We start from the raw sequence: 18,411 nt of genomic DNA on the forward strand, positions 1-18,411 counted from the left end.
TCAAAAACATCTTTAAATTTTTTAAAACTTGAATAATGAACATTCTATATAAGGGGACTAGCAACTACTAATTTTAATTACTTTGTAATTAGTATATAATTAAGACGTGTTTATTTATATGTTAAAAGTATTTATATTAATTTTATATTTTTAAATATACAATAATCTGGAAAAAAAAAAAAATAGTGCTTGCACGAAAGCTGTCATCCACACGTTTTCCGCACGTGTGTTGGAGTATTTTCAGCGTTATTTTAATTTTTTTACCGTTCGATAAAATAAAAGAAAAAATGTGTCTAGGGTTTGACAGGTAAATTCCAGTTCATTCCCTAAACCATAAACCCTTTCCGTTCTTACGCGCGGTGGCGCCACCGTTTAAACCATATCGATCTTCCACACCGGACATCCGCAGACCCTGACGAAAATGTCGGAATCGGCGCCGGAGATTCTCCGAGCTTTCGAGCTTCGTCTCCTCCGCTGTACATTTTCTTCTCCTCCGTTGGACTGTCCGGTAGCTTCTCAAAACCAAACTTCACGCAATCATCTCCACGAACCTCTTGACGCCTTCGTGAGTGCTATTGTAGCCGGCGACTATGGGAAAACCCTTGCTTCCGACGCTGCTCGGCTCGTTCTTGGACTTGTCAATCAGTCACAGTTTCCATTCACTGACTCGACCGAGTGCGCTGAGCGGGTGTACACTGAGTTGCTTGAGCGCGCTGAGAATTTCATTTTCAGTGAATCTGAAAATGAGGAGGATAAATTATATAGACTGATGATCGTGATTTGTATTGCAATTTCATCGTTTCTCGCGTTTTCTCAGTGTAACGTGACTGGGTGAGCCAAAATAACGATTTCCCGCGTTTAAAGTTGTTATGTTTTCTTAAGCAGAGGCTTCGGCTATTCTTCATGGAGATTTAAAATGATGGGAATTCATTTATCTTTATCTCTGTTTCCTAATTGATGCTTTTATTTTATGTATGCAATTTTGTAGAACATTAGAGGGACTGGCTAGATCTCCCATGGCAGTCATAGAGCCGAAAACTGAAGATTTTGCGGAGTGGGATAATTGGGCGAGGCATCAGCTCATGTCCACCGGCTCCGATTTATTTGGTAAATTCACCAATATTCAGGTACGGCCGGATGACTTCTGAAATGTCATATTGGATTGACGTGCATTCAATATACACATATGCATGCACGCGCGCGTGCGCAATGCACGTATTCATGTTCATGCGTATGTGTGTGTTTGTTAATTTCATATTAAACTTTCCAGTCATAATCTGCTTGCAGTATTTCGCTTGCTGTTGTTTTTAGATAGCGTTTCTTCGTGTCTTGTAGTATATAGTGTTTGCAAAGATGCTGCTCACAAGGATAAAAGATGTGCTATTTAAGGAAAATGCAAGTTCAATATGTGGGATGAAAAGCATTTCTTGGTGGCTTGCCAGGGTTGTGTTTCTTCAACAGAGAATTTTAGATGAGCGGTCTTCTTCTTTGTTTGAACATTTGCATGTTCTTATGGGTGAATCCTTACTTCATTTTGGCATTTTGGAAAACGTAAAGAGCTATTGGGGTACTAATTTACAAGAAGGAGAGGCTTCAACAATTGTTTCCATGGTTCATTTGGAAGCTGGGATAATGGAGTATTATTATGGAAGAGTTGATTCATGCGGGTAAGAATTAAAATATCCTGAGAAACTGTCTTAATTTTATTCATTAATGACTAATGCACTATCTAGCCTTGATGAACTACGTGTATTAATTCCCATGTATTCTCATCTTGATTTTTTTTCATACTCGCATTATTGTTCCATGTATGAATCATTACTTTTTTTTAAGGGTAATCTAACCACTTACGGAAATTTCATGTTTTTGTCACAACCTGCCATTTTCTTTTGCTCAATTTAATTTTTGCTGAGATAGCTATTTGGCAGGCAGCATTTTGAGTCAGCTGAAGCGGAATCTGGTCTTCAGCTTTCTGTTACGGGTGTTCTTGGTTTTCGTACTTCATATCAGGTGAGAGGTTATAAAGTGCAATTTAGTGGTTTCTTGAAATTTTGGTCAGTTTCAGCTTAGATATATCTTTTATTGTAGGTGGAGCCAAAGGCACAATTGGTTCTTGTTGCAAATACAGTCTCATTAGACAGTGACCTTAAGAACCAGACACATTGTCCTTCCATGGATAAGGATAATTTGCCCTTCGAAACCAAAGCTTCTGAGACCTCTGACATTTTGATGGCGCCAAAGTTGGTAAATAATGGTAACATGTCTGGAACTGAAACAGATGCAATACAGAGTGGTGGTTCCACAGTTTCTGACCTCAAGACAATCCAGCAGGCAACCATTTTGGCAAAATGCCTTCTAATTGAGAAGAGTTCTCGATCTGATGAGATGCAGAGTGAGTCTGTTTTATATGAATTTTGTGTGCTTTCTGTTTCTTTATTGGTTGCAATATCAGTGAATAAGAGACTTAAGGAACAGTTTGGCTCCCATGAAAAATGTTCTAAGAAGCTTTAACAAATCTCTGTTCTTTTAGATTTTATTTATTTATATATAAGAGAAAACATACGAGTAGAAAATACAAGTAGCCCTGTAGCCTTCTTAATATGCATTCTTTTAAACAGCCTAACTTGTGGGGCTTATGTAATGAGCGAAGCTTGTGAGTTCACTTGACCTGATGTTGTCAATGACAACGTTGGTTATTGATATTTATTTATGTCTTAGATCTAAGTACTCCCCCATATCCATCAGTAAAGTGTTGTGACTTTAACTGCACCCCCATGGATCAAGTGCACTACAGCCTTAATTACGATGAATGAGGGGGGGCGGAAATCGACATGAACTTTTGAATAGATAATGAATTCTCTTTATCACTATTATGATGGAAGCTTTTAGGGATAAGGTTTTGCCTGAACTTCAATACCGTACACTGCACATGACTGCTTAATTCCCTACAATTATTGTATTGCTGGAAGGGATTTAACTAGTTCAACTTTGGATTTTTAATTTAAGCCATGATTGTGAATTGAAACTAATAAGTGCTATAATTGTACAGTGTAATTCAAATATTCCTTTATCATCTGTGTTTTGCTTGCTGCTTGTATGAGTGTAATGTAGCATGCTAATGATTAAGCGGTGAACTTTTGTTAATTACTAATCAATCATCTAAATAATCTGAAAATGTTTTTTTGATCATTATTTTCTATCACGTATTTATTAAAGACTTATTATTATTTTTTTTTGAAGTGGAATAAAAGAAATATTTTAGCTCAAAAGATTTTGAATTGGAGTTATTCCCAAACAACTAGAACATATATAAAATATAACTTTGTTTTTTTATTTGAAAAATGTTAAATAAGAACTATAAAAACGAACTTTTTTATTTGAGCCACATTGTCTTAATTCTAAGAGAAGCGATTCAAGTTTGAATTAGATTGGGATCATATAAATGAGTGACGGGTTGTAACTATGTAATTAGTGACTCCGATTTCACTTCCCACATTCTAGTTGCTTGCTATCTCGACTTAAAGACAGTACTTGTTTTTTAACTCTTCTTTTTGTGATATTATGAGAAAATTTTATTTTCTACAGGGTGGGATATGGCTCCATATATAGAAGCTATCGATAGTCAGCATTCATCATTCTTTATGGTAAGAGCAAACTCATTTCATGACCTAACTACATTTGTCATGGAAGATGTCTGTGAATTTCAATCTTGATACATTAGAGAGCTTTTTGTGGCATCTTCTTTTTTTACTAAATTACAGGGTTTGGATACACTTCCCCCTCCTTTTTTTGTATCTTCCATTTTTAATTGAAATGTCAGTTAAAAAATGATTGTGAAGCCACGCCTTTCTGAACATAAATTCTTTTTTTTTTTTTTTTTTTTTTTTTTTTTTTTTTTTNTTATTGCTAGAAAATATAGGATTAGTTGTTCTGGTCAGCCCATGGCAGGTTAGTTCTTAAAGGGACTAAATTATATATTTAGCCTTAAATTATTCATGTTTGGTTTTACTTTGGTAATCTTTCAATTTTTATGCACATGAAGTTTGTAAAATTTCGTTCGTTTTCTGTTATTCTTCAATGTTGACCTTTCAAATGTTCAGAATTTTTCAATGGATTGATCTATTCTAATTTTGCACTTGACCTTTTCATTTACTTAATTTAATTTTGATGTAAATTTTCAATCATTTTCAGGTGAGGTTTTTCTGCAACATCTTGCGAGTTCGATGGGAATCGACTCGTAGTCGTACAAAGGAGCGTGCATTGGTGATGATGGAAAAATTGGTATGAAGTGCATCTTTTCTCCAATTTCATCAGTCTCCTCGAAGATACCTTTTCTCTTATCATTTAATCACCTGTTGCTAAAACCTCGACTTTTTTGGTGGTCTGTCTTGAACTTTTGTTTCTATCTTATTCTAAGTAAGTTTGGTTCCCTGACGGTGAAGTGGGAATATGGGCTGGGCATTATTTACATTTGTCTTTTTACCTCTTAATTTTTGTGTCTGATAATGTACTTTCTGCTGTACTTTTATATCTCCTAAGTCTGGGCCTTGAGGTGGGCGTGGACTTCTAGGAAAGTAAATGTTCTTTCTGTTGTACAACAGAAGTCCGATGGATCATCTTCATTATGTTTACCGTGGTGTCTCTCATCAATAATTTTCATTGTTCCAGGTTCAGGGTATTTATGATTCTTATCCAGGAGTGGCTCAAAGGATGTATTTCTGTTGCGGGGTTTATGTTCCTACTTTTCCTGCTTTGAGGAAGTATGACTTTTACCCTCCATTCTTTGTCAGGATTATCATCGAAGTTTGAAGTTTTTAAATTAAAAGTTCCATACCATACACTCCATTCTTTGTCATGATTGGCAAAGAAGTGTGGGTTTTTAAAAAAGTTCTGTACCCAGTTTATGCTAAACTTGTTATATCTTCTTTAGTTCATGGTCCTTGACTTGAATTTCAGAGAATATGGAGAACTTTTAGTGAGCTGCGGTTTGATTGGGGAGGCAGTCAAAATTTTTGAGGAGTTGGAGTTGTGGGATAACCTAATCTTCTGTTACCGGTCTGGTGATTATATTTTCAATAGTCTATCTCGTGTCTACTCTTCTTTTTCCAGTTACAATCTCATGATAATTCATTAAACTAACAGCTTATTAGAGAAGAAAGCAGCGGCTGTAGATCTTATCAAGAGTCGACTTTCTCAAACACCCACTGACCCCAAACTCTGGTAAGTTTACTTATCTTTCTCTGAGCTTGGCTTTTTGGTTGATTCTATTTCACTAGTCTTCGCTCTCTAGTTGTTTATTATATTTATTTTTTGGTTAGAATAGCTTTTGCGGGTTGTTTTTTTGGGTAAGAAATTGAATCTTCATTGAATAAATGAAAGACATACAAAACAAGCCCGAAAAAAGAAGGTGTTTTTGTCACCCTCCTTCACACAATTCACCTTAGCCTTTTGTCCCAAGCTCATATCCTCCCTTATAAGAATGGTCTCAAACTCCCCATTCATAGATAACCGTTCCTCTTTATTTTCCCTGGTCAAAACCCCCTCTTCTGATGACTGGATCCTTAACTTTTCCACAATCGTCAACTTCTTTCTCCTAAGATCCCCTAAAGTTGAAAGATTCCATTCCTTTCCGGAAGCTGTAAGACTTCTCAACTGCCCAAGAAAGCAAATCCCTCCCACCTTCCATCCACCTTGACATCGCACCACGAGGATAAGGAATCTTGAAGGAGGGTGGGACGGCCACATGTTGTCAACGGATTTGAACCCCACATAAGCTGGTGGAAGTAAGTCTCAACCCCAAGTTCTGTTTAGGATTTGGGAATAACTCGTCCCAAGCCTTAGAAAAGAGAAACCTATTCCATCCTGCACTTGACTTTTTCATCCTTCAAGCCAGATCAAGTAAACTTGTCGTTTGCCAATGGAGGATCTATGAGATCACAATCCTCAATGAATCTATTAAATCGAAGCATGGATCTTGTAACACGACCCCACTAGACATCTCCAAAGGATACCTAACCATGTTGAAATCCCCAACCAAGGGTCGACATTCCTTCCTTCCTTTCATGGGAGAACTATATACACTGATGTAACTCAACCATTTCCCAAGCTAGGAAACTCTAAAGCTACCAAAATAGTAAAAAGGCGACCTCAAACTACATCAGAGATTTTCAATGCTACACATCCCACTTAACCAAAGTGCCCCCCTGACACACCAAAAAAAACTCCAACCTTATGCACTGCACATGGCGGTCTCACCAAAAACTTCTAATAAATTGATGACTATACCTCTCACATTTAGTCTCCGCCAAAATTGCAGTTTTTGGGTGCTCCCACAACAACCGTTCCTTGACTAACCTCCTTTTTAACTACCTTTAAGCCCCTTAACATTCCAAAACAAAATTTTCATTGAGATCCATTGGCATCCCTTACTACCCGCAAAACCTTCTTTCCTTCATAATTTACACTCAAGTTTCTTTAGTTCTCTTTCCAGTTTCTTCTTTTTCCCTTTGCCTTTAGGCTACCCTTTCCTACTCACCGAGATAGATTGAGCCTCCCCTTGGGCACAATTTGCAATCCCACTCTATGCAAGACCTAATCTAACAATTCTCTATGTAAATGCTTGTGAAATGTAAATGAACACTCTCGGGGCTAAAGCAAGAGGCTTAAATTACCCAACGACTCTTGATTGTCTGTAGGAGGACTCCCTTCACTAAAGCTGACACTTGAAGGTATAAAAAAATGCAACATTCTCTTGCCCACAACCCTTTGGAGGGTTTAGAAGGTGCTCAATAAGCCCTGTGGAAAGCTACAAAAAGGGAGTACGAACATAAAGGAATAGACAAATCCATCCTTGAAGCCATTGAATGAAAGAATGTAGGGGACAAGGTTGGGAAAAATGGAAAAGATAGGAAGGTAGAATTGCCCTCTCGCTTTGCCTCAAATGGAAGATAACAAATTTGTATTGAGGGAAAACTCCATTCATTTCACTTGAGCACATCTCATTAGCATCGGTCTCGGACATGATTTCCAAAACCTGCAACCGCTTTGAAGCTCCATCTGCCCTCGCACTTGCTACTTACTTTTGCTCAACCTGAACCATTTTGGTCGCCTTAATCCCGCCATTGACCTCTTCTTGAAAGGAGGCTAAATCGCCCCCTTCCCTCACTAACCTTGCTAGAGAAGAGAGAAAAGATTCATTCGAGTAACTCACTACAGATGGGCCAAGAGTAGAGTAAACAAAATTGGGTTCTTTCTTGGTACAAGTTTTAAATCCTGTCCTTCTCGTTTGCCACTTCTCAAGTGTTCACCTCTTCCTAAAGATCTCTTCTAAACCACATCCCTAAATCACACTCCCAAAGCAAGAACAATTTTTGTCCATCCTCACCTTGTGGCTTGTTGTTGTCAATTGGTTCTCTGTCTAGAGATCCTATACTTTCTTTACCAATTACTGTAACTTATTTGTGTATCATCTTTTGGGGTTGGCGAAGTGGGGTTAGGGTGCTCAACAATGATTCTAGCTATCTTACTCACTTTCATATAAAAAATTATAATCATAGGTGCTCACTGGGTGATGTTACAAATAGTGATGCTTACTATGAGAAAGCCCTGGAAGTTTCAAATAATAGATCAGCTCGAGCTAAGGTGATTTGGTTACATCATATAAATGACTTCCCAAGTATGCTTCATGTTTTGATTGCTTATTTTCTTATACTTTACAGCGATCTCTTGCTCGTAGTGCATACAACAGAGGGGACTTTGACACCTCCAAAATCCTATGGTATGTCTTACTGTGAACCATTGGTTTTTTTTTTAGTACATCTGGTCCATTAATTTTCTTTATGTTCATTCTTCATTGACAGAATGATGGAATTTGTTTAGAGTATCATGTACTTTACCTTGAGAAGTTCTTCTACATGTAAAACTATCTTTTTTTGGTTGGATTTTCCCATTTATACTCTGATTCCAACTGCTAAAGTTCTATTAGTCACAGTTATGCCACTCAGCTGGGAACTTATATTCTCAATCATTGTATGGCTCCTATGTTTTGTGTTTAATTTTCTTTATATCAAATATATATTTCTTTTGTAGGGAGTCTGCAATGGCTTTGAATTCTATGTATCCAGATGGTTGGTTTGCACTTGGTGCTGCTGCATTAAAGGTAACTTGTCATGCAAATTACAGAGCATATAAACTAGGTTCTTCCATAATTTTGTTTTCTCAGAGGTCTTGGAAAATTCTTGAAGTTCTTTTTTAATGGAAAAATGCAGGCAAGGGATATTGACAAGGCACTTGATGGTTTTACTCGTGCAGTTCAACTTGATCCTGATAATGGGGAGGCTTGGAACAATATTGCTTGTTTGTACGTTTTTCTGACCTTTTGTTCTACTGTACTCTTACTCTGCAATCATCTTCTATATTTTGTCCCATTCACAATTTTGTTTGTATTTAGTTGCTTGTGCACTTTACGCATGATGCAGGCATATGATCAAGAAAAGGAGTAAAGAGGCCTTCATTGCTTTTAAAGAAGCCTTGAAGTTCAAGTTCGGTCTCTCTGCTTTTATCCATAAACATTTTTTTCTGAAAAGTTTCTGGATGTTTAATATCAATAAAAGTCCGAATGCACATAGCTCTCTCAGTCTTTATTTAAGATTTTTTTCTAAGTGACCGAATGTGAACTTCATTACAGGCGAAATAGTTGGCAATTATGGGAGAACTACAGCCATGTTGCTTTGGACACGGGCAATATTGGACAGGTATGCTTGTCTACTCCGTTGTTCCTATTGTTTTAGGTGTATTCATATGAAGCTACTTGCTTCTCAAGGTGGGTTGGATACAATGAGGAAGGCTTTAGATTGAATTATTGGATGTCCTATGTTTGATATCCTTTGGGGCTTTCAGGTTTCATACAAAGAAAAAGATACCCTTTGGGTCTAGCTTCCCAAAATGATGGATGCCTATTGTTCTGTGGCTTTCCAATGTGATACTATACTTATTCTGAAATTGGACTTAGGATCAATCAAAATACTTTTGCAAGTGGAAAAGTAAAAAGAATAGTACCCACAAAAAACAAGCCCCCACAAGATTTCAAAATATGATTGATTATACCTGACCCTTCACTGTTCTCTGGTACATATTGCGTTTGCTGCTTTATTTACGGTTCAATGTTTTGGTAGGATGGTGTTTTCTTCTATTTCTTAGAATTGAAAAACATCAACCCATATATTCCAGTACTTCCACATTTATAATTTACGTTGCATATTTATTAAAATTTGATCATTTATAGTGAAACATTTGCATTAATTACTCGTAGCTCTTTGTTTTCTTTCTTTCAAGGCATTGGAAGCAGTACAAAAGGTGATAGATATTACAAAGAATAGTAGAGTTGATGTCGAATTGTTGGAGAGAATCATGCAGGAGGTAGAACGGAGAGCTTCAAATAGCCACTCTGAATATTATCATTGTGAAGCAGACTTGACGGTTGATAAAAGTAGGGAAACTGATCATATGGTGGAGTTAATAGGAAAGGTTTTTCGTCAGGTAAAAAAAAAAAGCTTGCCTTTTTAATTCTGAAGTGCCAAGTTACTTTTGCTTCAATATTTATTTATTTTGATTGATTATCATTCTAATCATTATGTTGTCAGTGGAAGTATTGGAATACGAAAAAAGATAGACTAGGATACTGGGTGATCTAGTTGTAGGGAAAAATTAGAATAATTAAGTAATTGTGGCTGGAATTGATACATGCTGTCAGAAGGGTTCTTTGTAATCCTCACCCCCCATTTGTTGGCACAATGAAAATTTTGTCCGTTCATTGTTGCTTCATTTCCCATGGAATATTTGATTTGTGAGAATATGTGTTTGTGGTAAGAAACCAAGCTGAAAACCCAACAAAAATGGATTCTGAGACCTAACTACAAAAAGGATCCAAATCCAACATGACAGGACAAAACCTAGTTCATAATTACAAATAGGCCGGGTAACCGATGTTCACAAAGAGATTAAATCTAACAACTTCCCAGACCTCCTCACATGACCTTTTCACCTCTCTAAAGTTTATGTTGTTCCTCTCAAGTCAAATTCTCTATAAAACAACAAAGAAGCTAAGAAACTGGTATGCCACAAAACTTTGGTTGAAGAACCCAGAAGCACCTCCTCCATTGAGAATCAATCTCTACTCGAGGCCAATCACAAACCAAACGACTTCATTTACTGAGTCCAAAGGGATTGAGCAAACTGATAAACCTACATATATGGTCAAGGTCATCCTTCAGCCGCCTAGAGTGTAGTGTACCATTACGGGTACAATACAAGGGAAGAGTGTTTAAATACAATCCATGGAATTGACTCTCCCATATAAAATATACCCCACTAATTTTGACCTTCTTTGAAACTTTAACCTGCCACACAAAGGAGATGATTTTTTTGATTAGGTGGGATGACGTTTGGGGCCGAGGAAATTTCAATTTTCACTAAAGGTGTATGACCGCTGATTGAGTTTAAAGTGTGTTAGACAGCTGAGTTCTTATTTCAGCGCTGTACTTCTTTTTGACAGTTGATAGTTGAAGTTCTTTCACACAAAGTTTAGTTTAGGGATTGGTCTATATATTTCTTTGGGGGATAATAAGAAAAAACCTTAGAATTGGGGCTCAAAATAGAAGGATAAAGAAAGGTATTCCACCTCATGCGCTCTATCAAGTCTGAAACTGGTCGCACTACATTATACCAAGTTACCTGTTGAGATGACTAGCTTTAGTTGCTCCATGAAAGAGTGAACAAACTCGATGCAGAAAGGAACGCCATATTTACAATAGGTGACAAGAGACGAAAGAACAAAAACTAACCTACTGGACAGTTCCAGGAAATGACTCTAGTTCAAAGAATTGTAGGCAAAGGATAATCATTAAAATGCTTTGTAACAAGAACATCAAGGGGAATGAATTATATTAAAAAGCAAGTTAAACTTTGATGTGAGATTTCATTGTTATTACGATTGATCACGCAATTAAGATATGTAATTGTTATTTGTCTCTACTTTCTTCTTGTTAAGATTGTTCGAGGTGGGACTGGAGCAGATATATGGGGGATTTATGCAAGGTGGCACAAAATTAAAGGAGACTACACAATGTGCTCGGAGGCCCTTCTAAAGCAAGTCAGATCATATCAGGTATGGGATTAAGCTTGGAATTTACAATGGCGAATGTCAAACAGATGGATTCTTACAACTCCTGTTTATCTCGTCAACTAACTTCCGACTGTATTTATTAATTGATCTCATATTCCTTTTCTAATTATGAGGAGTAAGCATTGATTCCAAATTATTCCAAATTATTGTTTCTTATGGACAAAATGAATTTCTACACCCCCTCTTGTAACCATCTTTTTCCTTGGTTGTCTTGAATGAGATAATTTTCGTATTGCTCATTTTGTCTACAACTTGATATTGTTTTGTGCATTAACCACACAATTTGTACCATTCAGTGTGGTTTGTGGAAAGATATCTTCGTCACTTTGTCAAAAGACCATTGTTCTGTGTTGTCATGTATACGTATCCGTAGGACCCGAAGTATCTATATGTGCAAGTTAGGTTGTTTTCTTTAATCTGGGAGGCATCTCAGGTACATCGCTTATTCTAAATTCGTCTGCTTTGTGTGATGTCACCTGATACTTAATCTACAATTTTGGAAGAAATCTTAGTAATAGCGAGCGCTTGAACTTCCTTTCTTCCTTCATTTTTGCATACATTTCTTACATATAACCATCTAACTTTTCATATTGGCTTTAGGAGTCCTTGTGATGTTGAGGTGGTCCCAAATACATATGTTCAGAAAGTATCATTTGAATCAACTAATCGTGCTCGATCTTTTCAGGGTTCTGATCTTTGGAAAGATAAGGATAGGTTCATTAAGTTTGCACAAGCGTCATCTAACTTTTCATATTGGCTTTAGGAGTCCTTGTGATGTTGAGGTGGTCCCAAATACATATGTTCAGAAAGTATCATTTGAATCAACTAATCGTGCTCGATCTTTTCAGGGTTCTGATCTTTGGAAAGATAAGGATAGGTTCATTAAGTTTGCACAAGCGTCATTGGAACTATGCAGGGTTTACATGCATATATCAGCCACTACGAATAGTCAGCGAGAACTATATGCAGCCGAGATGCACCTCAAGAACACAGTAAAACAGGCAAGATTATTTAGTTTATTAAGATACATCACCTTTTTCATTGATGTTTGCAGGAAGGACTTGACATAGTGCCATTTCTCATGAAAACACACCTCATGCTAATTGGCCACTACTCCTATAGAGATGAACTTACAGTGTTTCATTTTCAGGCTGTTAACTTCTCAGACACCCAAGAATATTTGGATCTTGAAGCTTGCTTAGATGAAGTGAAGACAAGATTGCAATCTCATTCTGTGCTCTCTTGAATTCTTATCAAGTTTTTTTTGCAATACCCCACTTGTCAGATCATTTTACAGTATGAGAAGCCGGAGGGTAATGGCTGGTCTTAATCTCTTCGAAGCATTCAATCAGAAAGGGACTTGTAATGGCTTTCATCAGCTTGATTCATATCTGGTGTGCCAAAGTCTGGAGTTCACTGCACAAAATCAGTTTTGAGGAGAAGTGTCAGAAGCATTTGATGTGAGCCATTCCCACTTTCCCATCCCCTCTAAACTTAAGTCGACTCTATTTTTGAAGCAAAATCTCCATTTTTCTTACAGAAGATTTCACTGCTTATGATCAGTGCGAGTGTTGAAGCTAATGAAAGGGCTTCTGTATTGTACTTAAATTTACATAATTTATAGCCTATTACTAGAAAATAGACTCTAATTTTTCATTAATATTTTCATGAATATATATATATATATGTGGATGGGTTAACTTTGCATTTTTTAATTGGTAGGTGGAAGCATATGTTTCGAGGTTTGAACTTTTCTATTTTCTATACTGAACTGGAAAAAAATGGTAAAAAAAGATTAATTTGAAAGCACGCGGGATGGGAGATTCGAATTTCTAATCTTTGAGACGATGATACATACTTTATTCCAGAATATTGAAGCAACATTTTTTAAAAAATAATTATTATAGATTTTTCTGTGGTCGGTTGCATCTATAAAATTTTCGAATTTTTTTTAAGAATAATCACATAAATATTTATTCTAAACCTAAGAATTCAGGAGGATTTTAAGGACAAATGTATATTATACAAGTTTCTAATAGAACTTTGGAAGTTTTAATATTGTGTCTCCTATTTATTTGATCTCTGTAACAAGGAGAAATTGAGAGAACCTTATTATAAACTTTTTTATTTGATAATATAAATTAAATTAATAACTTACAGCATACTATATATGTGTTTTTGGTTCGAAGAGCGTGGTGAAAATTAGTCGACTGGCAAAGCGAAGGAAGAGAGAGTAGGGAAGAAATTCGAACACAGCAACAATGGGCGGAGGAATGGAAGCTCAGAAGAACAGATTTATCGAGGATTGGGGTTCTGCTAGAGAAAATCTTGAGCATAACTTCCGTTGGACTCGCCGTAACTTTGCTCTTGTTGGTATCTTCGGCATCGCCATCCCCCTCCTCGTTTACAAGGGGATCGTCAGGGAATTCGTACGATCGTTTCTTTCTTTTCTCTTTTATGTTCCTTTTTCTTGCTTTGGTATGTGGTTCAATTTATTTTTTGGTTCCTTTTTGATCTGTTGACGCCCACCAACATCGCGCGTTTCAATCCGGTGAATTGTTCTTTCCTAGGGTTTCCATTTCTTCCGATTTTGCGACTCTGGATTTCCTTTCAGCTTGGTTGTTTAAAAGTCAATAAGTGAATTGATGATTTTCCGATTGTCTATTTCCTTTGATGTCATTCCTTTGTTCATAGAGTTCGAAATTTCATGTTCCCTTTGTTCTAGGTTTGAATCCTGACTCCATCCCCACATTTGATGTACTAAATTTTTTTTGTTAATATATGTTTTTGTTGGGATCTGTGGAGGAAATACAACAAAAATTAAGATTTTACTGTGATCATCTATTTTTAATCACAGTGCGTCAGATTTCTAGGGGATCTTACAATATGGTTCTTTTTGTGTTCTTGGAGGATCACGATCACGCATGATGATATTTGCTTTACTGTTTAGCGGGAAAAAATTGCTACTATAACATGTTTTGCTTCGGAGATATTCGGCAGAAATACTGTTTTGTGAATGTTTGTGGTCTTAACTCCCGTCTTGTAACTGTGTTCATCTGTGGTTTTTCCAATCTTCGCTTATTTTCCTTTAGAATGTGCATATAGTTCTTGTTTTGCGTTCTTCATTTATGCAAGTTTTCGTTCTCATTATTGAAGTGCTGATTGTCTGTAATTTTCAAGTCGCCGCACACTCTTTTTCGACTTTCTTCTAAAACGTAACTTGGTCTCTAACATTACGATGACAGCATATGCAAGATGAGGATGCCGGCAGACCTTACAGGAAGTTCTTTTGAGCACCGTACTTGGGACTGCAATAATAATTCCTTGGAGTAATCAAACCTTTCTTATCTATGTGAGAACACTGAACACCCACCAATTTGGATTCTGGGACAATATTTCAGCTTTATGCTATGCAATTACACTGTATTTCATGTCATTTTGTGAACGCTGAGTATTTTTTGTTGAAGATCATGCCTTCCAAATATGTTATGCATATTTCCTTGTCTTCGTCCTTTTTCTGAACACGGGGTGCTTTGATTATCATGTGGCTCAGGAATGCCAGAGTTCCATTGTGATAATTGGTTAAATTTACATAAGATGGCTGGTGGTAAATTGTTGGTAATTTCTTCTGATTAGGAAATAGGGTGTTGCCCTTTCCTTTCTTGTGTAACTGCCTAAGCCCACCGCAAGCATATATTGTCTTCTTTGGACTTTCCTTTCCAAACTTCCGCTTAGGGTTTTTAAAAAAGGTTTCCACACCTTTATAAAGAATGCTTCGTTCCCCTCTCCAACTGAAGTGGGATCTCAAAAATCTAAATGCGTCGGGGTCTAGCGTCCTTGCTGACACTCGTTCTCTTTTTCAATCAATGTGGGATCTCACATCTTGCCGGTTTTAATTGTGAGGTAGAGACAGAGTAGTAATTAGAGATGAGAGATGAGGATGTTGTGTGTCGATATACCAGGGGTATAGGGGTATTGATTGACGGCTTATGTTATGTTAATGTATGAAGGCATTGTTTGGTGGTTGTTATTGGCTTAGGGACCATCATTGTTCCCTAATTATGCTTCTTTCACCTCCAAGTTATTGGCTTAGGGACCATCATTGTTCCCTAAATATGCTTCTTTCACCTCCGAAAATTGGAGATGTCAAGGTGGAGGCTCCAATATGAATTGGAAATGTTGTGGCACATTCTAGTCCTACCTTCGTTAGTCGTTAGTCATAGTGATCATTAGTCATAGTGGTTAGTCATAGTGATTATTAGTCATAGTGATCATTAGTTGAGTTACACATTCTTGTCCTACTTTCGTTAGTCATAGTGGTTAGTCATACACATTCTTGTCCTACTTTCGTTAGTCATAGTGATCACTAGTTGAGTTACACATTCTTGTCCTACTTTCGTTAGTCATAGTGATCACTAGTTGAGTTATGTTCGGTTCTGATTGTATTAAAGTTGAATGATATACATTTTGTTTAGTACAAGTCATTTTATCCATTCAATCCTATGGGAGAGATTTAGATTTCTTGTTATTTTAAATGTTTTTAAGAGTAGATTTGACTAGAGATGTTTATGGAACAAGATTAAGAAGCGGAGAATCTACAAATTCTACAAGTTTTCTATTGGGAATTTTCTCCATGTTTTTATTTTATCTTTAAAGTTTCAAATAAACTTTTCTAATGTATAATTTTTATTTTAAAATATAAATTTTATTAAAGAACGAAAACAAAAATATAATATAATTTTTCTTTTACCTAACATTATTTTTAAAAAGATCAAATTTTAATATTATCTTTCACAAAAAAAAAAAATAATAAAAAAAAAAAAAAAATTCAACTAACTACAATACCTATTATGGGCATCTTTCTTCCTACTCCCTCTTCCATTCTTCGTTTAAATAAGAATTCTTCATTCTACGACACCCGACGTGTTTTTATACTATGTTTTGAACTATTATAATATACAATCATTAAATATAATATACAATCATTAAAGTTATAGATAAGACTCACTATGTAAAAAAAAAAAAAATAATAATAATAATAAAAAAAAAAAAAAAAAAAAAAAAANATATCCATTACCTAATAAATTTGCAATGAATTTATACTAACAAATAATTGTATTAATGTTGAAGAGACCAATTAAATGTGGCTTGAACTGGCTATAGCCGGTAATGACGTACGAGCCAGACCGGTCCACGTGTATGGTGTAATTAGGGTTTAAAGGCACTACAGGCGCGCATCAAAACAAGAACAAGAAGAAGGTATCACCGGCATTCACCAAAGATCGAATTCTGGTAGCAATGGCGTCGAATGTTTCTCTTAAAAGCAAGGGCAAGAGCACAAAGGGCTCTTCCAAGTCATCTGAGGGGAAATCCGCAACCCAAGCCTTCAAGGAATGGACCACTTGGGCCGTGAAGAAAGCCAAGGTCATCACCCACTATGGCTTCATTCCTCTGGTCATCATCATCGGCATGAATTCTGAGCCAAAGCCTCAGCTCTCCCAACTTCTCAGTCCCGTCTGATCTGATTTGTTGCGATACGTTTCTCCAAGATTTGGCGCTTTTTCTGATGGATCGGTGCCTTTTCGTCGATTCACGACTTGGGTTTCTGTTTTATGTGGATTTGTTTTTTTTTTTTTTTTTTTTTTTTTTTTNTTTTTTGGGGGGGGGGGGGTGGATAGGTTTAGTTAGCATATTAAATTTTGTTAGTTTTGGGTATAATATTGCGCTGCTCTGCTTGGCATGCTTTGAAACTATGAAAGATTTGTAATTTGAACGAAGTTTTCGATCTATTTTGCATTTCTTCTGAAATATTATGAATCTTGATGCACTTTTCCCCCCCGAAATTTCGAATTGAACTGTTTTAGACTTTATTTTCAGATCCTTCATGACTGGTGGAATTTGGGTGACATCCTGTATCTGTCTATTTTTCCTACCTTCTTTTTCATGGTAACTGATAAAAGTTTTATACTCACCCTTGTATGACTTGATTCTATTATCCTTCATCATGTTCTAGTATGTAAAATGTTTCCTTCAGAATCTGATCATGAGTAAGTTTGAACCAAAATGTCTAAAATCTCTTTGACGTGAGTGTGAGGCTTCTGTTAGTAGTGTTCATGTTCTTAGCATCTTGTGTTATCTGACCTAGCCTATGTTGAGTTGCTATCATTTTTTCTGTTAGATACATTGTCCTGTATGTGTTGGTTCCGGCTTTGATTCATAACAGAAACATTTCTGTGGCCTGGGTAGCTTTGTATTCTTTGTTCATTGGAGTTTGGCATGCGTATCGGTTGTTCTTCTTGCTGATGGTGTATTGTATTCAAAGTCCTTCACTTGTGTGAATTGGAATGTAGTTATTGATGCTCAATCCCAAAGATTGAGAGTGATTTTAGTGATTCTTGACTCAACTTGGCTTCTGACATTTCCACTGGATTTTGGGTCCATCTTTTGTTGGTTTTTTTGGCTGTCCTGTCCATAATTTGAGTACTGGCGAATGCTATATGTGTTTCATTCTGTTCTTCTTACTTGTTTCAATTCATTTGTATTGACTTTCTATAGCTAATATAAGAGTCATGTTACTTTCCAAGTAATTTGTTCAAAGTTTCTTTGCATCAATCTCAATCCAATGTTGATACTTGACGTTGTTCTCGCTCAATCTTTGCAGAGGACTCAAGTCCATCGTTAGCAAATATTGTCTGCTTTGGGCTGTTATGTATCGGCGTAAGCCTCACGGTTTTAAAACGCGTCTGTTAGGGAGAGGTTTCTACACCCTTACAAGAAATGTTTTGTTCTCCTCTCCAACCGACGTGGGATCTCACAATCCCACCCCCTTGGGGGCCCAACGTTCTTGCTGGCACATCGCTCGGTGTGTAGCTCTGATACTATTTGTAACAGTCCAAGCCTACTGCTAGCAAATATTGTCTACTTTAGTCCGTTACGTGTTGCTATCAACCTCACGGTTTTAAAATACGTCTACTAGGGAGTGGTTTCCAGAACCTTCTAAGAAATGTTTCGTTTCCCTCTTCAACCGATGTAGGATCTTACCGCTTCTCTATTTGCACCGGTCATTTAGAAATGGTAATTTGAAGATAGGTGTTGAGTTTGTAAGAAAAGCTATGAAGCTTGGGATGTTAATGAATATTGAAGAAACATACCACTCTTCTCTTCCAATCATCATGCTAAATCATATATTTTCAAGATTCGTTCACGTTTGCAGGGATTAAGGGCTTTAG

The 18,411-nt window shown here is 36.6% G+C and overlaps 3 protein-coding genes across 3 annotated transcripts; all 3 read left to right on the forward strand.

The window, feature by feature from the left end:
- The first annotated feature begins 284 nt into the window (after window positions 1-284).
- Window positions 285-12,821, forward strand: LOC111793533 (tetratricopeptide repeat protein 27-like). The gene is made up of 20 exons (XM_023675459.1): window positions 285-831; window positions 989-1,127; window positions 1,336-1,667; window positions 1,929-2,010; window positions 2,089-2,392; window positions 3,586-3,644; window positions 4,192-4,281; window positions 4,669-4,760; window positions 4,957-5,055; window positions 5,143-5,220; window positions 7,557-7,641; window positions 7,719-7,777; window positions 8,089-8,158; window positions 8,268-8,359; window positions 8,478-8,540; window positions 8,687-8,753; window positions 9,334-9,537; window positions 11,048-11,164; window positions 12,031-12,183; window positions 12,333-12,821. The coding sequence occupies exons 1-20, from the start codon at window positions 422-424 to the stop codon at window positions 12,426-12,428; spliced, it is 2,691 nt and encodes an 896-aa protein (XP_023531227.1). The 5' UTR covers window positions 285-421; the 3' UTR covers window positions 12,429-12,821.
- Window positions 12,822-13,359: 538 nt separating this feature from the next.
- Window positions 13,360-14,689, forward strand: LOC111792156. The gene is made up of 2 exons (XM_023673490.1): window positions 13,360-13,611; window positions 14,428-14,689. Exons 1-2 carry the CDS (start codon window positions 13,444-13,446, stop codon window positions 14,473-14,475), a joined length of 216 nt encoding a protein of 71 aa, XP_023529258.1. The 5' UTR covers window positions 13,360-13,443; the 3' UTR covers window positions 14,476-14,689.
- Window positions 14,690-16,415: 1,726 nt separating this feature from the next.
- LOC111792566 (mitochondrial import receptor subunit TOM7-1-like) lies at window positions 16,416-17,025 on the forward strand. The gene has a single exon (XM_023674072.1). The coding sequence runs from the start codon at window positions 16,481-16,483 to the stop codon at window positions 16,700-16,702; it is 222 nt and encodes a 73-aa protein (XP_023529840.1). The 5' UTR covers window positions 16,416-16,480; the 3' UTR covers window positions 16,703-17,025.
- Window positions 17,026-18,411: the final 1,386 nt, after the last annotated feature.

This window comes from Cucurbita pepo, chromosome LG04 (genome assembly GCF_002806865.2).
Source record: "Cucurbita pepo subsp. pepo cultivar mu-cu-16 chromosome LG04, ASM280686v2, whole genome shotgun sequence".
Classification (NCBI taxonomy): domain Eukaryota; kingdom Viridiplantae; phylum Streptophyta; class Magnoliopsida; order Cucurbitales; family Cucurbitaceae; genus Cucurbita; species Cucurbita pepo.